Source organism: Dendropsophus ebraccatus, chromosome 6 (genome assembly GCF_027789765.1).
Source record: "Dendropsophus ebraccatus isolate aDenEbr1 chromosome 6, aDenEbr1.pat, whole genome shotgun sequence".
Classification (NCBI taxonomy): domain Eukaryota; kingdom Metazoa; phylum Chordata; class Amphibia; order Anura; family Hylidae; genus Dendropsophus; species Dendropsophus ebraccatus.
The window spans coordinates 93,704,279-93,726,721 of record NC_091459.1 but is presented as its reverse complement, the minus strand read 5'-3'; the positions used below and the strand labels follow the sequence as shown (position 1 = coordinate 93,726,721).

At 40.7% G+C, this 22,443-nt stretch overlaps 1 protein-coding gene across 1 annotated transcript; it reads left to right on the top strand.

Moving 5' to 3' along the window:
• The first annotated feature begins 551 nt into the window (after positions 1-551).
• On the top strand, positions 552-19,001 carry LOC138794941 (carboxypeptidase B-like). Its single transcript, XM_069973878.1, has 11 exons — positions 552-659; positions 744-819; positions 7,203-7,327; positions 8,247-8,349; positions 9,280-9,381; positions 10,941-11,042; positions 12,763-12,873; positions 13,051-13,141; positions 15,278-15,480; positions 16,626-16,710; positions 18,226-19,001. The coding sequence occupies exons 1-11, from the start codon at positions 589-591 to the stop codon at positions 18,411-18,413; spliced, it is 1,257 nt and encodes a 418-aa protein (XP_069829979.1). The 5' UTR covers positions 552-588; the 3' UTR covers positions 18,414-19,001.
• The last annotated feature ends 3,442 nt before the right edge of the window (positions 19,002-22,443 follow it).

Sequence of the window (22,443 nt, the reverse complement as noted above, 5' to 3'; positions counted from 1 at the left end):
GACGCTGTATGACACCAGCCTTTCTGTGACCCGGCCGGGTCACGGAACGGCCAGTGTCAGATAAGATCACCCCGGCGGTACTGCAGTACCGGCCATATGATCGTTAGCCGCTGAATTCTGATGCGGGCACATCAGTGTGTGCCCGCATCAGAACTCCCCACTGCACACAATTCACCGTGTGAACTGACAGAGTTTTCTGTGGCCCCTATTCTTTGAATAGTGGCCGCAGAAAACTGACATGTCAGTTTCTTGCGGCGCCACTAGAGATCCCGGATGGGATTCCCTCAGCCTTCAGCACAATGTAAGTTCCATACTAATCAGGCAAAAACGGCCGTGATTACTAAGGAACTTACCTTGTGTTAACATGGCCTAATACAGTGTAGCAAATTATCAGGCAAATTTATACAATGGCTGCTTTTATCATGAATATGGTAAGGGACAGAAAAATTGTCCACATCATCTGAAACCAGAAAGCTGTTAACAGAACAGTAACACAGAGCGGGGGAGGAGGAACAACTCCATCAGATAACACTATCTACTAAAAGTAGAAGACTGTGCTCAGACCAACTGAACACCAATGTGAGAACAATGACTTGGTTGTGGATCTGGTTTTGTGCTTCTGCCATCTGCTTGGTGTCACCAAGACTGACTTTTCATGGGTAACCTTTGTATTTCTAGATATTCATATAAGAGTAAGTACACCTGGCTAAGCGTCACATTCTAATCTCCAACATTCATTCCAGACATAAGGTGATCCAGGTTCAGCTGGAGACAGAAGAACATGTCGAGCTTATTAAAAGTATGGACAGGACATTCCATGTAAGTAACTGTCAATGACAAATGTTCACAAGCCACTTTGGTGTATTTTTTACACAATTGTGTGTCGGTATATATAATCGGTAATCATATGACCAGGATTAAAATGTCACAGCTATAGTTATGTCATTCAATGTCCTTTCCAACTGATGAAAATTTATAGCATCATAGCATACTGAGGCAATGCACACACACTGTTTGCAGCATGAAAAACCACAACCATCATTGCAGACTTATGGTATAGGTCTCTTCAAAAGACAATGGGGGACACCTATCACGGGCATTGTGCCTCTTTTTAGGTAAATAATTAAACTTTTCACCCATTTTTGGTCTAAATTATGAACCAGTATTCGATAGATGAATATTTTTTAGATGCAGCTTTTTTTCTTTTTTTTTTAATCAGCGAGTTTTTAGTATTCACCCAAAAATTTGTATAATCCAGGATTTGCAGCCAATTTATAATTTTGTGACTATTTAAAAAGTTGCATAAACTGGTGCAGGTCTAGGTCTGGTCAGTAAACAAAATGCAGAACAAAGTCAATGCCTGCTCACCATCCCGCTGTAGTATCCATAGTGCAGCTTAAAGAGTCACTGTCGTATTTTATTTATTTATTTTGCAGAAATCAATGGTCCAGGCAATTTTAAGAAACTTTGTAATTGGATTTATTAGCCAAATATGCCATTTAGGGATGGTCCAAACCTGCCGAGGTTCGGGTTCGTATGATTCGGGTGGATACAGAGGGAGGGTTCGGGTGGATACAGCGGGAGGACCACCTGGAAAACCGGGATACAGGCTATGGCTATGGCTGTATCCCAGTTTTCCAGGCGGTCCTCCCGCTGTATCCGCCCTCTCCACGGAGTGGGCAGACAGCGGAAATCATTACCGCGGGTTCGGGTTCAGACGAACCCGAACCAAACTCGGTTAAGACCATCCCTAATGCCATTATCTGTATTTCTGTTGCATCAGACGTACCCAGTCTGTTCTAGGGAGAGAGGAGGGGGGAGGAGGGAGTTAGCCGACAGCAGAAAGCTGTGAACAAAGGGATTACAGGCACAGAGCTGGGTGAACTCTGTAATCAGAGCTCAGAGAGGTCAGTGCTGACTGTCAGAGGAGATAAAGGGTGAGGTATTTGTAGATTAACTCTTTGTTGTCCTATTTTGGTCTTTTATTTAGCTCTCTCCATAGGAGAACAAAGAAGGCAGGGGGGAGAGCTTCAAACTGCTTTTTCATGATAAAAATGCATTTTTCGGCTAATAAACCCAATTAAAAAGTTTCTTAAAATCGCCTGGACTATTGATTTCTGCAAAAAAATATTTCACGACAGTGACACTTTAAGTGTCCCGTAGTAGAAGCACGTGTAATGCTGAGTATTGCGAGCAGTAACTCGCATGGATTCCAGCGAAAACGATATCCACAGCTCCTTCAAATGTAGAAAACTTTATTTGGCGTCCAACATCAAACAGAAAAAGACATACGTGGTTAAAACAAAAGCTCCGACACGTTGCGGAGGTCATGGCCATGATTAAGGAGTAAACCTCCTAAGAATCAGCTCTCTGGTCTAAAAGCTGGTTAGATTTATTGACCTTAGATAGTGGATAGTTCAAAATGAAGGTTTTTTTTTATACTTCTTACTACCAGCTGGCCACTTTTTTCACATTTAGGGTGGGTTCATACTGAGGAATTCTCACAGATAAACTCCGCAGAATTCCGTCGGCTGTCCGCGCGCACAGCTGCACACCTTTCCACCGGCTCCGTAGACACCATTCTATGGGCGGGCGTATTCTGCTGTCCGCCGAAAGAAGTGACATGTCAGTTCTTTCGGCGGATAGCGGAATACGCCAGCCCATAGAATGGTGTCTATGGGGCCGGCAGAAAGGCGCGCAGCCGTGCGCGCAGACAGCTGATGGAATTCCGCGAAGTTTATCCGCGAGAATTCCGTAGTATGAACCCACCCTTACTGTTCTTTGATTATTTATTCTGACTGAGGCTGTTTCTACACACAGAGCTTTTGTCAAATTAACAAATAATCAGGCTCACTTATGGCATTTTGTTGCATTGTTTTCAGAACAGCACCTCTCCTGCCTGTTTGGATGTGGTTTTGCAGCTAAGTTCCATTGAACTGAATTAAATTTAATTGTAATACCACACACATCCTGTAGACAGGGGTGGTGCTGTTTTGCAAGAAAACAATTATGCTTCTTTTAATCATGGATAACTTCTTTAAGCAGTGGCAAGTCCAGATGCAGCTATCATTGAATAGCAAGTGTTAGCGGGCATTAGCAATAATTTTTCTAGTCACTGATAAATTGCAGGCTGCACATGGCTGCACCATTGCTTAAAGTGACAAGTTGATACGCCACCTGCAGTTCGCAAAGAATGCCCATGTTAGCAACAGTTGGTAGTATATTGTATGGCTAGGTTCACACACCATCTTTTATTGGCTGTTTGATGGGTGTTTTTCCGGATACCGTCATTTTGAAGCCAAATAATATTTGTTATTTTGAAATCACAGATGTTGTTTTAGCCTCAAAATTACAGACATCCAAAAAGATGGCCGTCAAACAGCCATTAAAAACAGTGTCTGAACCAAGCCCTTCTCTGGTACCAGAAATCAAGAGAGTCTTTTTCAAGCTCCTGAATAGCTGCAATGCTGTAAGCTACCTCTCCCAACCCCCTGGAAACCTGGAGTCACAAGCAGGGTCAAGTATGGAAAAGCGAGGAGTAAGGAGGTGTTAGGGCCATGTCAATTCTTTGAGCAGAGAGGCACGAGCCCTCCCATTCAAACAGATAGAAGGCAAGATTCGGCGCCGAGGGGTTCTGCACAGAATTTTGTATTGAATTCCATAGTGTGACCAGGCCCTTACAGCTTGCTGCACTTCAGGAGCTCAGGAAAGCCTCTTTTACTCTTCATATATAATAAAAGCATTTTTATACATTCTGAAATCACAGACAGATATATGAGAAGTAACAGTTGTCTCCCTGATCTAATGGCTATCTAATAGTGCCGTTCGCCAGGGTAGCTACTAGATGGTGTTGCAGCTAAGTGGGTGTTGGGTCACTTGGGCATTTGTCACGGTAGCCAGGAGTGGTGTTGGAACCCACCCCCAGACACATGGGCACTGTGTTTGAGGTAAAAAGGGGTTACCCAAGTGTAAGGTGTGGGTGCAGGTGCAATAATTTAACCAGGGTAACTTTCTTTACTGGAAGAACTTCAGTGCAATTCAATACAGTTGTGGTGATAACTTTAAGAGCAGGTGCAGGAGACAAGGGAAGAGAAGACTAGAGGTTGAGGTAGCTTGAGGAATGAGTATGGAGACCGTCCTTGGGGCCTTGTCCAAGCAGTAGTGTAATCTGCTGGAATGAGTGTTAGTAGAAGTGTAGAGAAGAGGACAATACTCACATTTAGATAGGGTGCCATCTTACCACTTTTTGCCCAACAAGCACAGCAAGTGCCAGGTTGGGTATTACGAGCCCCAGCCCTTCACAACTGAGCGTAGCAGACTTTTCGAGACTTCCCAGAAGAGCAGTGCGCATTAAGTAGGAAACATCAGCTTCCAGCTATTTGCCCTCCATGACGTCACAGAGGGGCGAGGTCAACAGTGACACTGTGGGCGGGGCTAAGTGGCGCTGTTCCCGTTAAGCCCCGCCCACTTAGCACAATCTACAGTTGATAAAAGATTACTTTTTACTTGAACAAACCTGATGTATGATATAAAATAATGGTGCGCTTACACGAAACGATAATTGGCCCGATCGTACGATTAACGATGTCGGAGTAACGATTTTTTTTCATAACGATCAGCGTTAATACGGTACGATATATCGTACGGAAAATTCGTTTTGCGATCGTTTTTGCGAATGCTTAAGCCTATCTCACACATTGGTTAAATCGGCAAATGACTGTTCACACGTAACGATTTGCGAATTTTTTGCAAACGACGATTTGATAACATGTTGAAAGATCAAAATGAGCGATGTATCGTTCGTCGTTTGATCGTTCGCTGCGTTTACACGTACGATTATCGTTCGAATTCAATCGTTATCGTGCAAATTCGCACGATAATCGTTACGTGTAAACGCACCTTAAGGTATGAAAACTGCTAAATTTACCTTTTACACCTGTGTAGAGAAGTCAGAATGCAAAAGTGGGGTGACAGTGTCACTTTAAATAAAACAATGCTGACCTATGATTAAAGGGGTATTCCAGATTTTAAAAAAAAATTCAAATCAACTAGTGTCAGAAATTATACTGATTTATAAATTACAGTGGTACCTTGGTTTAAGAGTAACTTGGTTTCAGAGCGTTTTGGTTTAAGAGCTCACAGTTTTTCAAAATTGTGACTTGGTTTAAGAGCATTGCTTTGGTTTAAGAGTTCCCTGTACTGGGTGGGAGGGAGAGTGGGGGAGGGGCATGGTCTGCATAGCGGGGTCTACAGCTCTGTACTCTGACCCAGGAAGTCTCCGTCACCTTCCAAATCATGGCAGATCTACTTCAGGCTGGGGCTTGCATCAGGGGACAGGACTGTGGAGGTAATCTCTCCATAGCTGTAACCCTTCTCTCCCTGGACAGAGAGCGCTGCATGTATGTGCCCACATATGTCCTGCTCATTCCTTCATACTCCCTGCAGTCTCTGTCAGTCCTGATTGGTCCATGTTGAACACCCACCCTTCTCCATTGTTGTCATGTGACCACACAAACCTCTGACAGCAGCCCTGCTTCTCTATTCTAGCCTGTTGTACTACGCTACTGCATTATGGGGATCTGCGGTTCTTTCCTATATCTACAAGCTGCAGCTGTTTTTTCAGGTTTATGCCTTTACTATACATTATACTCCACATGCTGATTGCTATACTGTACAGTAACTTATAATATCACATATTCAGCTGTTTATAAATGTTTGTTTCATGTGTTTTACATGTTATTCAGAATATAAAATCATTATTTTTGGGGTGTGGAACCAATTGTCTGCATTTCAGTGATTTCTTATGGGAAAATTTGCTTTGGTTTAAGAGTGGTTTTGGATTACAAGCACTGTCCCGGAACGAATTATGCTTGTAATCCAAGGCACCACTGTACCTTTATTTAAAAAAAAAAAAAAAACCTCAAGCCTTCATGAACTTACCTGCTGCTGTATGTCTTGCAGGAAGTGGTGTATTTTTTTAATAATGACCAGGTACTCTTTGCTTCCACCTCTGCCCATAACAGGAACTGTCCAGAGTGTTATCAAATCCCAATAGTAAACCTCTCCTCTTCGGACAGAGGTGGCAGCAGAGAGCACTGTGTCCACACTGATCAGCAGAATGATAGACATCTGTATTTTTACTCCTGGAAATTCTATTTATCTGTTGTTCTAATGAACATCAAACACTTAAAGTGTAACTGTCATGTTTTTTTTATTGCAGAAATCTGTAGTCTAAGCGATTTTAAGAAACTCTGTAATAGGTTTAATCAGCCAAAAAAGCCTCCTTCTGTACTCAAGAAGCAATCTCCCAGCCTCCCCCCCTGACTTCTTATCTGTGCATTATCAGGCAAACACGTCTTCATTACAGAGAAGCCAGTGAAGACGGGCTCTGCTCTCTCCATTGTAAGCCTATGAAGGGGGAGGGGCTGAGGGAGATGAGGGAGCAGGTGACATGAAGGTCAGCTGTTTGTAGACTCTCTGGGCACCTAAAACGCAGGATTCTGGGGTCAGAAAGGTCAGTGCTTATCTATGAACTTACTGAGAGAAGATTGCAGGGTGTTGTGCTTTGCAGGACTGCTCCGTGCTCAGTCACTCCTAACAGCCCCTCCCCTCTCCATAGCCACATAATGGAGACAGAAATCCTGCTTCATTTGATGTGAGGGGGGAGGCTGGGAGATTGCTTTTTCAGTCCAAAAGGAAACCCTTTTAGTACATAAAACCTATTACAGAGTTTCTTAAAATCGCTTGTACTGTTGATATTTAATGTTTTCAGAAAAATGCCCCTGAAATGACAGTTACGCTTTAAAGTTTTTCTTCTCTTTTTTCAAAACAGGGCTGAAGAATCTACTGATCACTGCTCTAGCTTCATTTAGCAAGGGGCTTTCAATAAGGCTGGTGGGATACACAGCCATTCCTGGTCACATGACCAGGAATCACCATATCAAGCTTCCTAGCCCTAGATGGATTTTCTGCAACTATGGGGTCACATGTGTGAAGGGGTCGCACAACCAACATGGCGATTCCTGTAGGGCCAAATATGAATTAAAATATAGCTGTGTTTATTTAACAGTTTGTCAGCAATTACCCTATTCTGTCGAATGTATATGGCTAACCTAAGGAAACCAGTCTATGTCTTAATACTGTACATAGAACATAAGATATGCATTATCTCTATGCAGCACTAACCTTGTACCTTCCTTTAGCTGGACTTCTGGCACCCAGATTCATCATCAAGAATGGCACCAAATATGACAGTGAATTTTCATATTCATTCAAATCACACTGACACCGCCTTCCAACTCCTGAGGCAGAATACTATGCAATTTGAGTAGGTGCCATTATATGAACACCTTTAATTTTGATTTTACCTATTGATAAAGATATACAGACCATCGATCTGCGACAAAAATGTGTATAATTTGTGTCTCAAACAGATAGCAACCAATCACAGCTCATAATGTACCATGATTGATTCCTGAGAAAAAATGATACAGATTGATCATTCTGAGCCATAATATCCTACATGAAGCGATAATCTTCCTAATCAGGCTGATTTTGTCATTGGTCATTGTCTTTCAACATGTTGAAAAATTGACAACTGAGGACTATGTAAAATAAATAATAAAAGTTTCACATACCTGACCATGCTCTCTGGTGTTATCCAAATCTCTGCCCACTCCAAGCAGCTGACGCTGGAAATTAAGAGGCAGTCTCTAAAGTGACAGGCCACTCAGCCAATCGCTGACCAAGACAGGACAACTTTATGGCCAGTGATTGGCTGAGCGGCCTGTTATATCAGAGAACCACCCTGAAGTTCCAGCGGCAGCTGCAAGGAGCGGGCAGAAGTTTGGAGAACACCAGGAAGCGTGGTCAGGTAAGGTTTATTATTATTTTTACATAGTCCTCAGTATTCAATTTATTACGTGCATTTATTATTTTACACTTAACACAACGGATGCACGGACATCACTAACAAAATATAAACAGTATATACAAGTACCTTGCATAAGTATTTGGTCCCCTTGAACTTTTCAACCTTTTGCCACAATATGGTTGGACCTAGGATTGCCTCCAGTTGTATGGTTCAGCCCCAGTGTTTTTAAAAGCCGATGTTTCAGAGGAATATGCCTATTTAAACTTGAACGTGTCCACCCCAGAGTTCGTAACTGGTGACACAGACATAGAGTGAATCGATTAGGCAACAACATTAGAAAAAGTAACATATATCAACTATTCTTTTTTATTAGGGTTTTATTCCATGACCTTCAGGCAGGGATTGAGGCGCAGCTTGACAGCCCCGGTCACCAGAAGTATAAGCATAAATATACTAAGTACAATGATTGGAAGACGGTAAGAAACATTTATACATTTGTAGATACAGTATGTGTTATTGTTTATATGTTTTTAAGTGAAATTTTATATAAACCTGACACAGCACAAAAAATCCACACTCCATACATTATGAAGCTATGTTCACACACTGTCATAACGACGGCCGTTTTTAGCAGACTGATTTAAAAAAAATAACAGCCAGCATTTGCTGTTAATTGATGTCCGTATACTAAAAAAGGCCATCATTCTGATGGTTTATAAACAAAGCCTAACACACAGAACGCTGTATTCTCTACCTGTAATGTTGATATTGGAATAAAGTAAAGAATTTTTAAATTCTATTCAGTCAAGCAGTCAATTTGATCAAGCATCTTTTGTCTTTGAAGTTGAGCACTACACTGCAGGCCACTGGGGTGCATGCAGCACGTTCCTGCAGCCAATACCTCTGTACTGGCTGCAGGAACGTTCTCTTTTTACAACTGACTTGCGGGCACCTTTTAGGTGTGCCATTCGACGACTTTACAGCTGTTGTGTCAACAGCTATTATTTCCGGACGCTGTTTGGTGGACAGTGTCCATAAATAATAGGCATGTAAAGAACGGGCGTTAAAATAACAATGTATGAACACAGTGGGCAACATTGCATTAACTTCAATGCAAGGCCACCCCTGTAGTAGAGAACGGATGCTGATTCCTTTGCTTTCCTCAGCATTTGTTCTTTACTCAAAAACAACGTTGTATGAACATAGCCTAAGGCTGTTTTTTCACCTGTTCAAACATTTGTTTTATTTCCACCCAAAATTACAACTGTATTTAGATTTTTTTTTTACTGTGTATGAACATAGCCTGAGATGGCAAGAGGGAAGCGCTATAATATGCGGCTTTATTTTTAGAGAACCATTTATGATGTTTATTATCTTTTGTTTTTCTTTATTTTGTTCCATTCTAGATTGCTGATTGGATCAGCAAAATGGCTACTGATCATTCCAATCTGGTGAGCCGCATAGAAATTGGGAAAACCTATGAAGGCAATGAGATGTATGTTCTGAGGGTAAGAAAAAAATAGTGGTCACATCCAATAGTTCAGCCTCTATTAAAGCAGTAGCATGTTCAGCACCCAGAGTTTTTGTCTCTTATACCATGGATATGATTTAGTGAGTTGTGTACATCCAGTATATATGCTCTACAAGCTGATTCTATATCATGGAGTCTTGACCTCAGCATCATGATTTATTATGATGCTGAGAGCTCTGAAACAGCTAAACTTCTTCAAGAGTTCAATTTGTTGTATACAGTCATCTTGCAGACCGTATATAACTGAGGTGTGAATGACACCGAACAGAGGTATTTTCTTGTGAGACTTTTATGACACATCTGGTACTCCTCCGAACCTAAACGCTCTGCATATGACTCCATGTGACTACAGAGGTTGGATGCAGCCCTAGGGAGTCTTGGAAAACATGAATACAGTCATGGATCTAGCGTTTGGGTAGGGAGTCCTGGAAAACATGGATACAGCCTACAGCCATGTTCACATGGCGTAAGAGACCGGTCGTTCCGTGACCGGATCATGAAGTGGCCGGTGCCTGAAAAGATCATCCCGGCCAGTACTGCAGTACTGGCCGGATGATCTTTATGGCCGTAGAGTTCTGATGCGGGCACATTAGCGCGCCCGCATCAGAACTTCCCACTGCACACTATGAAGCAAGCGGCCGAAGCCGCTCACTTCATAGTGTGCACTGACATGGGTTTCTGCGGCCGCTATTCACCGAATAGCAGTCGCAGAAAACTGAAACTTCAGTTGTTTGCGGCGCCGCGAGGAATCCCGGCCGGAGCGTATACTATGTGTATACGCTCCGGCTGGGATCCCAAAGACAAATAGGCAACAAATCTTTTCGTATTAACTACGCCCATTGTTGCAATCGGCAACAACGGCCGTAGAAATACGAAAAAATACATTGTGTGAACATAGCCTATGGTTGTGTCCATGTTTTCCAGGACTTTCTGGGGCTGCATGCAACCTCTACAGCTGTGGGGAGTCAAATGCTGAGCGTTTGAGTTTGGAAAATGTTGCCTCTCTGCTCAACACTAATCTAGATTTATCGATAAAAGTTCACTTTTTAGGAGAGATATTTTGAACAGGCAGGTACCACGCTAAATAACAATGAGATGAGAAACTTTACCTTAAATATTTTGTACAGTAGACTTTTTAGGGATATGGACATTTTGTGTATTCAATATTTAACCTTCTCAATCAATAGAGCGACTGCCAGGACATGACTTGGCTCCACCATTTTCAGACTACACTTAATGCATAGCTCTCCACTTACTGTATTATGCATGGAACTGGTATTTAGTGGACATTTCTGATATGGAAATATTTTAAATTATGTAAACTGTGAATCTGAAAGCAGGAAAAAAGAGATCGATGGCTAAATGAGGAATTTTGTTCTTGGCTATCAATTCAAGAATGACACAAATAGTCAACATTTTCTCATTACATAAATTCTATTTTACTTTATTCTTCCTGAAACAGATATAATAATAGACAATGGTAATTATGTTCTGTACAGTACAACACTCGCATTGTATATCTCTTATTTTGCATAGGTTGGGCACCCAAACCTTGAAGGCCCGGCCATCTTCATGGACTGTGGTATACATGCCAGAGAATGGATCTCACCTGCTTTCTGTCAGTGGTTTGTTAGAGAGGTCAGTGCAGTTATTATACATAATTAGTATATTATTTAAGCATAACAGGGGTTTTTACATTTTAAATGGTTTCTGAGATTGACATAAAATGGTTAGTCATCAAGAAGTCAAAGGATGAATAAAAAAACTATTCTCACCCCTCTAGTCGCTCCGTGTCTGGCCAGGCTTCTTATCTAGAGCCCCAATAAAAGTGGCCTAAGCCTTCCTTATAGTAGCTGGCTAAGAATAATAAAAATGGTCTGCTTCTTGTTCAAGATTGTCAACATGCTTTTTCTGTTATATAAGTCTGTATTGCATCCTGAAGCATATTGTCCCACAGATGTTGAAGCTGGCCTATAGATACTGTAGGTTGCCTAAGCTGGCTCGCCATATATACTGAATTGATAATAAATATGATGATCAGGCAGGTCACAGAGGTGTTGCAATCTGCTGGGGACTTTCCTGGAAAACCCATATGGTGTATGGATGAGCATTATCCTGCTGGAAAAAATCAGTTTGGAAGCTGTGCCATAAAAAGTAACAGGTGTGGCTGCAGGGTGTCCTGCACATATTACTACTGGGGATGACTGACTGTCATATGCGATGGCTTCCTAGATCTCCATTAGTTGGAGCAGTGTGTATCTTCACAGTAAGGGCAGGATTGACATGCTGGCCATGGGGCCTCCATACTCCAGCAAGACCATCATGAGATCTCAAACAGAACCTGGAACCATAGCTAAAATTGCTTCAGTTCCAGCCCATAGGAGTTTAGGTTTCTTTTTTGCCACACTACTGCAAGTGAAGGCCCCAATGGCTGGCTGTCACATGCAGGACATGTAATAGCTGCTGTGCCACCAAAGCTCCTTCTGCTTGAAAATGAAGATGTCAACTGTGTCTGGATGATGGACAAGGAATCTACGGGGGCTGCTCATGCTTTTTGGTGGATCAACCAATCCTCTATACTGTTTGTCTGCCTGGGCCATCCAAAGAGTGTTCGCCATGTGTGCATGCCCTCTCATAACCTCTGCTCCTAACATAACCACTACTCCATTCCAACAGCTTGGTCAGAACGGCCTCTATGCCAGCCAGTTCATTATAATGACCATCCTACTTCTTTCAGTCTGTCTAAAAGTCTGTCAAGGGGCATTGCACTGGCATCGTACAGGCAGGTCTAGCGGTCAATGATCTCTTACAGTAAGGTATATTACCCAAAAGTAGACTTTTAATGGGGCAGTGGGGGAAGAAATTTTATGCCCTCGTGGCAGGACCCAGAGTCTAATCACACTTGTAATTATTGCTATATCTGTCCCCAAACATACAGTAACTACATGACGAGTTTTGCTGAAATTCAACATTTCTATCTGGTTGCATTTTTTTCTGTTAGTGAATGTACCTTCAATACATCTCCTAATGTTTATTATTTTTTATATGTAAGTTAGCAAGCCAGTGTGGTTAAAGAGTTATTCCCATCTGTGGAAGTTATGTACCATCCTAGCCCTGCATTTGGATCTCTTCTATGTAGAGAATTAATGTTGCTGCAGTATGTACATGGGGCCTTCAGCTCCATTTTAGGTTATCCATTCCCAAAATGACAAGGGGCCCCAGCAGTCTCTTAGGGACCTCTTAGTTATTCCCTGTCCTTTGCATACTGGGGATAGGGCATAACTATCCATTAGAAATACCTCTTTAAATGTCTAAGAGTCTATAATTGCTGCTGATTGTATAATTCCTTCCTCTTCAGCTTGTTTCAGGATATTCCAAAGATGAAGAGATAAAGCAACTATTGACAAAAATGAACTTCTACATTCTCCCTGTATTAAACATAGATGGCTACATTTATACCTGGAAAAAGGTGATGAAATATAATAAAAGCTAATATAATGCCCCCACAGTGTATACTGAAACATAGAAGATTGTCCGCAGAAAAAGACCATTTGGTCCATCTAGTCTGCCCTATTTAGTATTTAGTATTAACCAATACTTTAGTACTGACCAAGATTAAAGAAAAAACTATATATATATTTTGTAGGATCGTATGTGGAGAAAGAATCGCTCCCCTTCATCAGACAAGATGTGCTATGGCACAGATCTAAACAGGAACTTTAACATTTCATGGTGTGGTAAGAAAGCAATATACAGTCCATAGTACAATGAACCCCAAATGTGTCTGGATATACAATTGTCTAGCAGCAGCTCCTATATGACAAGGGACCTTATATTATTTGAACAAAGAAATGAGCAGAGATCCAATAATCAGTGATAATCCCCATTTCTGGGATAGCATAATACAGTTATTAAGAAAGGTGACTATACTTATCTTCAGCTAACCATGCAGATGGTGAGTGTCATGTCAGATGCTACATCTGAACTTTTACATTAGCAGCAAATATTGCCTTAACCCTTTGAGGACCAGGCCCAAAATGACCCAGTGGACCGCGCAAATTTTGATCTTAGTGTTTCCGTTTTCCCCTCCTCCCCTTCTAAGAGCTCCAACACTTTCAGTTTTTTATCTACAAGGCCATGTAAGGGCTTATTTGTTTCAGGAATAGTTGTACTGTGTAATGGCGTCATTCATTTTACCATAACATGTATGATGGAATTCCAAATATATTATTTATGAAGATATAAATAGGTGAAATCGTATAAAAGAATGCAATATGGTAACGTTTGGGGGGTTCCTGTGTCTACGTAATGCACTATATGGTAAAAGCGACATGATACTATTACTCTATAGGTCAGCCCGAACACAACCACATGCAGGTTTACAGAGATTCTTTAATGTTATATATTTTTTTTAAATGAAATCCTTTTTTTGGCAATTAATTATAAATAAAATGGGCCTATTGTGACGCTTATAACGGTTTTATTTTTTCACCAACAGGGCTGTATGGGGTGTAATTTTTTCCGCCATGATCTCTAGTTTTTATTAATACCATATTTGTGAAGATCGGACGTTTTGATCACTTTTTATTAATTTTTTTTTATATATAATGTAACATAAAATCGGTAATCCGCGCACTTTTTTCCCTCTTTTCGTGTACGCTGTTTACCGTTCGCAATGACGCTTGTTATATTTTAATAGATCGGACAATTACGCACGCTACGATATATTATATGTTTATTTGTTTATTTATTTTTATATGTTTTATTTATATAATGGGAAAGGGGGGTGATTTAGACTTTTATTGGGGGAGGGGTTTTGGGGTAGTGTGTTAGTGTTTTTAACTTTTTTTTTTTTACACATTTGAAGTCCCTTTGGGGGACTTTTACATACATTAGTTTGATTTCTGAACTGATGAATGCTATGCCATAGGCATAGCATTGATCAGTGTTATCGGCGATCTGCTCATTGAGCCTGCCTGTGCAGGCTCAGTGTAGCAGATCGCCGATCGGACCGCACGGAGGCAGGTGAGAGACCTCCGGCAGTCCGTTTTACCGATCTCCCCCTGTCACTTACACTTAAACGCCGCGGTCGCGCCGCGATCGCGGCGTTTAAGGAGTTAATGACACGCGGCAGCGCGATCGCTGCAGCGTGTCATTGCCGGTGAGGTCCCGGCTGCTGATTGCAGCCGGCCCCCACCTGCTATGAAGCGCGCTCCGCTCCGGAGCACGCTTCATAGAGGGAGAAACACCCAGGGCGTACAGTTACGCCCTAGGTCGTCTGGGGACAGACTTCCATGGCGTAACTATACGCCCTGGGTCGTCTAAGGGTTAAAGAGTCACTGTCGTATTTTTTTTTTTTTTGCAGAAATCAATAGTCCAGGCGATTTTAAGAAACTTTGTAATTGGGTTTATTAGCCAAATCTGCCATTATCTGCATGTAAAAAGCCTTTTCCCAGGTCCCCCCCTCCTTCCTCTTTTTCATCCACTCTGAAAAATCTGAAAATTGTGACTTGTTGCAGTAGACGTACCCTGTCTGTTCTAGGGAGAAGGGAGGGGGGAGGAGGAAGGAGGGAGTTAGCCGGCAGCAGAAAGCAGATAACAGAGGATTACAGGCACGGAGCTGGGTCACAGCTGTAATCCGAGCTCAGACAGGTCACTGGTGACTGTCACAGGAGATATCCCGTGAGGGATTTGTAGATTAACTCTTTGTTGGTCTCCTGTTTTGGTCTTTTCTTTAGCTCTCTCCATAGGAGAACAATGAAGACAGGGGGGAGAGCTTCAAACTGCTTTTTCATGATAAAAGGATATTTAAAGGATATTACTATTCCTCGAATATTCAATATATTAAGATAGTGATCATTTGTGTTTTGTAGACATTGGATCGTCGGATGAACCCTGTACAGAGATCTACTGTGGAGAGTCCCCAGGGTCTGAGGAAGAAACTAAGAATGTAGCAAACTTCATCCTCAACAACTTACAATCAATCAAAGCCTACATCAGTATTCATTCATATTCCCAAATGTTATTGTACCCTTACTCCTACACCTTTGATCCAGCACCCAACGCAGAGGAACTGGCAAGTAAACTGTTTATAGAACTGATCAGTGTAGCGAGTTAAAGAACTGACTTGAGAACTCCTGACATCATCATTCATGATGATGCCGGGAGCTCCGAAATAGTTTAAATGTTCATGCCACTGTACTGACTGAGCCACGCAAAAAAGTAAATTGTTACAGAGCTTGATTCCTGGAGTTCCAAACTCTGGTCCCTAGCACATGGTCTGTGCATGGACGGTAATTGCAGAACATGTGAATGGCCTCTTAGTATTTTATATTCCAGCAATCTATCATTTTAATTTTCCTGTTGCATGGATGTGCACATACACATTTCATGCAGAACATGCTACAGTCATACTTACCATATGGCTAGTATAGTTATGTCAGCGCTGTGCTTAGTTTTATTGGCCTATTCCTGTTTATGGTTAAAAAAAAAAAAAAAAAAGGACTTGATAAAAATAGAACAATTGAAAACCTATGCTTACCAATCCCTGGTGCCCTGACACCCCTCTGCAGTGTTCTTCTTCTGATCCCCCAATCTTTTGTCTTCTTCCTGCATACAAGACAAGCACTTTGCATATAATCTGCCACCTCAGCCAATCACTGTCTGCAGTGGTGTCCCATGTAGAAAGAAGAGCAGGGGACTAGAAGGGGAAAAACTGAAACAGCAAGGGAGCAATGGGGACCAAGGCTAGGTAAGTATAGGTTTCAATTTTTCCCCACTCCAGCAGCAATTTTTTTTTTTCAATTTGATTTAATACACCTTTAAAAAGAAACTGTCACGGTTAACATGAAGTCTAATCTGCATCATGTTATATAGAAACATGTTCTAATCAAAATGATAATGTTTTATGGAAAAAGATTCAGTAGAACTTGTCATATATTGATTTATATTCCTTCTTCTTCTGGTTTTAGGAGTCCAGTGGGCGGTCCTAATCAGTGACTGACAGTTATCTCTATAAACATTCAAACAGGAAAGACTCCTAAGTCTTCCAAAACATCAGGAGTATAAGTCAATAAGTTACTGAATAGTTTCCAACAAACAATATATGAATCTGTTCAGCTTGCTCCTGCTCTGTATGTTATGCAATGTGACAGGTCCCTGTCCTAGCAGATCTTTATTACAAGAAGATAAATCTATATAACATATTATGTTTATGTGCAGGACCAAATATCTAAAGGAGCCGTATCAGCATTATCCAGCCTTTACAAGACGAAATATGTCTATGGACCATCTGCATCCACAATATGTAAGTATATTATTGTGACTGTTTGTTTCCCTTTATTATTTTTTTCAATTCCTGGTCAGCAGTAAGTAAATCGGGAAAAGGAATACAGATGTCTATGACCATAGTAATGCATTACTTAATGTTGTATAAGCTTGACATACAATAGAGCAATCACAGTAGAAAGAGCGGACGGTGCCCAGAAGAGCTTGCTATCTGTGAGGGGGAACATAAGGGGAATAACATTCAATATCATGGGGAAACGCAGTGTTATTACAGCTGGCCTGGCTACATGTTATAGGTCAAGCTGGAGATGAATGGAAACAGGCAACACTGAAGTGGTAGGTTTTTTGGGATGGGATAAAAGGGGTTATCCAGCAAAAATCTTTTTTTTTTTCTTTTTTTTTTTTTTCAAATCAACTGGTTTCAGAAAGTTATATAGATTTGTAACTTACTTCTATTTAAATATCTCAAGTCTTCCTATACTTATCAGCTGCTGTATGTCGACAGGGACTGTCCAGCGCAGTAGCAAATCCCTATAGAAAACCTCTCCTGCTCTGGACAGTTCCTGTCTCGGCTAGAGAGGTCAGCAGAGAGCATTGTGTCAGACTGAAAAGAAAACATTTCCCGCAGGACATACAGCAGCTGATAGGTATGGGAAGACTTGAGATTTTGAAATAAAAGTAAATTACAAATCAATATAACTTTCTGAAACCAGTTGATTTGAAAGAAAAATATTTTTGCTGGATAACCCCTTTAAAAATTTTGGTACAAGTCTACTGTTTGGAAAAAGAGAGTTTCAGAGAATAGAGGCAGCTCATAAGAAGTCTTTTATTGGTGCAGACAGTAGGTTATAGGAGAACTAAGCCAGATAAGGACAGACAATGAGACACTGTCTAGGGAAGCATTTATGGATGAGGTCTGACGTATAGGAGCAGTAAGCAATTGCAAGGAAAATTGGAATTCTTGGAAGTCAGTGAGAGGAAGTAGGATAAAAGGGACTGGCATCAGTGTGAACTATAACCTTAGAGATTTTATATAAATGGGAATGGCAGCACTTGAAGATATTCTGGATAGCAGCATATAAACATAGGGCTGAATAATAGGTTATAGAAAGCTGTTGGGCTAGTGAGGAGAATAACAGAACTGTGCCATTTCTAGAGACATAGGGGAAGATTCATGAAACATGGTGTACAGTGAAACTGGCTCAGTTGCCCCTAGCAACCAATCAGATTTCACCTTTCATTTTTCAAAGAGTTTGTGAGGAATGAAAGGTGGAATCTGATTGGTTGCTAGGGGCAACTGAGCCAGTTTCACTTTACACCCTGTTTGATAAATCTCCCCCATAAAATCTATTTTATGATATAGTTATATCAATATTCACCGGTTAATACTACTACTACTACTACTACTACTACTACTAATAATAATAATAATAATAATAATAATAATAATAATAATAATAATAATAATGTAATCATATTATTGTGCCAGACACATATAATAGAATGTAATAATTGACTAAATTGGGCCATCTAGATCCCACCTCTGGATCATCTGATGACTGGGCCTACGCACAGGGAATTCGGTATTCCTTCACCTTCGAGCTACGTGACAGGGGCAAATGTGGCTTCCTCCTTCCTGAGTCTCAGATAAGAGGGACCTGTAAAGAAACTACACTGGCCGTAAAATACATTGCCAACTATGTTCTCTCCCATTCTTCCTAGCATGTTCTGTCACATTTGCTGTATTCATCACTGTGTATAACTCATCACTGTGTATAACTCATAACAGTAAAAGGATTTTCTGCATTATTTTGTGGCAGCTTCATCATTGGTTTATCAGAGGTTTATTGGTAGGGTGTATGCACATAATAGTAAAATAACGGGCCAAAACAATCCTGTACAACTGGAAGTTTAAAAGGAATTTTATTTCTCTGGTGACTTGTCTTATATTAAAGGAATTTCTTTTAAAATTTGTTTAGCATAAAACTTAATTAAAGCAATATGTAATTTCCTGATGACAAACTCCCTTTAAGTCCTATTGAAATCAATCATATGTTCCCACTACATTTTTTCCTGTCCATTTTTTTTTTTTAAATGACGTCCGTCATTTCGCTGTTTGTCCGCCAGTCAGTGCAATGACAGCTGTTGGTGCATTATTTTAGTTTGGGTGGACTAATTGGCCTTTGGGTGTGTTTTTAATTGAAAAGTCTATTGAATTTAATAGTAAAGATGGTAAAAGGACGGTGAAAAAGGAAAAATTTAACTTTTGCAAACAACTAAAAAATAACGTCCACGCAGAAAACATCCGTCATTAAATACATTATACACTGTGTGCATTGAGTGGCATTTCAATTTGGTTAATTAAAACACAGCAATAACTGGCGTCTTTTTTTGGAAGAAAAGGTAGATGTTTTTTAGTTGGGATGTTAATTCAAAAATGTGTTTTGGGCTATAGATTTGCTACAGCCCAAGGCAAAAAATATGGCGCATAAGCAAACAAAAAAATCCTTTAGCAGATTTTAGATTTGAGCTGTAAAATACAACCTAAACAATTTTCTGCATATAGTCAACCTGTGCAAATACACAGGTATAATCTGCAGCAATAAATAATATGATAATTAATAACACTGATGATCTCCTGTCTTCGGTAAACTGTGAGCAAGAGATCATTATGCCAGTTGTCCACTAGAGGGAGATGTTGTCTCACATTCAAAAGAATAAGGTTTGGCTCTTTGGAATACAAGCATGTTGTTCTACAGTTCTGTAGTGTGCAGATTAGACATCCACTAAAATATCATAAAGAGGCCTTTCAATTGTATAAAAATGTTTTATTATGTTAAAAAATATTAGTTTCCATAAATTTTTGTACATTTTTACCATCAGTTTTAAGCACTTTTCCAAGCATATAGTGCAGTAGATTTCACAGTCTCTTCTTGGTGTACATCAGCATACTGTCAAAAAGGTATGCCAATGTTTACTGATGTGTACTGGCATTTTCTGCATAAATTTTTGACCAGTGACAATGTTTGGGCCATTTCTCACATCTATATATTCAAGACTCGAAAGTGCAGCGGTGACATCAAACCCAGTTATTAAAGTATAAAGTTGTCATGTGGCTGAGGAAATTTTCTCAAAGTATCTAAATGTGTATCTGGGTGTTGTGAATTAACTTTATACATTGTCATTTCGTTTGTCACACTGCTAAACACTGTTAGTATCGCATACACTGAGGCGTTATGGATGTGTAAGTGTTAATATTGCTATTTTTGCCAGTACTAATGGGTGGAGGACACATGGAAGTTTGGTCACATGACCTTCTCTCAAATAGCTTCTATCAGAAGTGTTGTCAGAGGGAGGGGTCTTCCAGGCTCAAGCCTATCTCCCTAGAGGGCAAGATCACCCTAGTTAGTCCTGGCTAGACTAGGAAGGAGTAGAAGGTGTTTTAGTCTACTCTTGTTTGTTAAGCCCTGAGATAAGATTTCAAGTGTACCTGTCATTTGTAAAATCTTTTGACATGTCATAAAGAAAAGTTGTGAGCGGACCAAGTCTGAGCGTTCAGACACATACCGATCAGGAAAATGAGCGGGACAGGACACACTGCAGCGCGTCCTCTCCCCACTCTGTGTTAGAAGAATAAGTCTGTGGAGCCCAACTTTTTTTACTCTCACAGAGCGGGAAGAGGATTCGCTGTAGTGTGGTCCTCTCCCTGTTTGGTCTCCTGATCAGTACAGGTCTGAACACTCAGACCTGGTCCGCTCACAACTTTTGACATTTTTCTATGACATGTCAAAAGTTTTTATAAACAGGTACACTTTTAAGCAGCGCTTCTCAAACTTTTTCTACTAGAGCCTCACCCAACAGACCAAGGCAATGCTTGGGCCTCACCAGACTGACCAAGAGGGTAAAGTCCATTTAAAAGCTAAAAATAATACTAGGGCTTCCTTTCACCCATCTTCCAAGCTCTATATACTAATAAAGCAAGTACAAAATAAATTAATAATGTTGCTAAAATTGAGATTTTTGCAAACAGCAAAAGGACTGTGTAGATTATAGTTACTTTTGTGAAAACTGGCTCCCCAGCTGGGCCTCACCAACAACTAGGGGGCGCCTCACTGGTGAGGCCCGCCTCACAGTTTGAGAAGCACTGCTTTAAAGGATTACCCAGGATGAGAGAAAGCACAGCTACTTTCTTGCAAAAACACAACCACTCCTGTCCTCAGGTTTTGTGTAGTACAATTCAGATCCATTCAGTTCAGTGAAACTGAGCTCCAAAACCCCATCCAAACAGAGGTCAGGAGAGGTTCTGCTTCCTGGGGGGAAAAATGACATATTTTGGTAAACCTGGATAACTCCTTTAAGACCTAGTTAGTTCAAATTCCCATTTAGGGTGCGTTCACACATAGAGGATCTGCAGCAGATTTGAAGCTGCAGACTCAAAGTAAATCAAATCTGCACCATCAAATCTGCTGCAGATCCTGTACGTGTGAATGCACCCTTAGGCTAGGTTCACACTCTGTATCTGTGCGGCTGTATTGCGGGCGGTAAATCATCGGCCGGATTTTTCCGGTTCATGCGTACGCTGGAAAGTATACGATGTACGGCTGCACAGTGCACACTATGTATGAATCTACGGCCCGATTGTAAGCGGACCCGTAAAAAATTAACAAGACCTTTGTCTCCGGCTGGAAATGCGGCCGTGGATTGACAGGCGGTCCGTACGGAGTACTTCAAAAATAGCCGGCAATGATGCCGAATGCCGATGCCTCTAATAGTTCATATATTAAATTAATAAAATACATTTTCTTTGTAATAAAGTCCCTTTCAGTTGTTCAGTAATTTAATTCTAACGAATCCATCATTGTGCAATTAAATATACTGTTAAAATAAATATATATATATAAATAAATGTATATTCATATATATATTTATTTTTTAACAGTATATTTAATTGCACAATAATGGATTCGTTAGAATTAAATTATTGAACAACGAAACTGATTTTATTTCAACGAAAATGTGTTTTATTAATTAAATATTAATTAGTACAGGAAGCTCCAGTAAGCCGTTAATTCATATTGCCGGCAATAGAGCTTTCTGTACTAATCATCACTTTACTTTAATTAAAACATTAAATGTTTCTTCTAATTATGTTATCACAATAGCATTATTAGAAGAAACATTTAGAATTATATGTACGCTCAGCTGATTGGCTGATCGGCTGAGCGCACATATAATTAGCGGGTCCGCAGCACAAAGAAGTCAGCGAAGAGACAACATCGGGGTGAGTATAAAGCTCTCCCCACCCCCTCCCCAGCACTGCACCCATCCCAGCAAGGAAGGGGGGTTACTTAACCCCTTCCTTGCTGGGATGGGTGCAGTCTGACATCAGTCTGGCCCCCAAGGGGTTAAGGGGGATGCAATACATCCTCCCTTAACCCCTTGGGGGCCAGACTGTAGGCAGCGATCTGTAAAGATGCTGCATACTGTAAGGTGCACAACACCGCTCACAATGATGGGTGTTGTGCTCCTGTTTGTGTTTTTTTGTGTGTTTCTCCCTTTTTGTTTTTCAGATATCGGTATCCTGGGGATTACGTCGGATTCCATGGACTACGTCGATGACCAGCGGTTGTTTTTTTTTTTTTTTTAATAAAATGGTCAATGAGGGGTGTGGGGGTGTTTTTATTTGAATAAAAAAAAATTTTAACTTGTGTCTTGTCTTTATTTCTTTACTTTATAGACTTAGTAGTGGAAG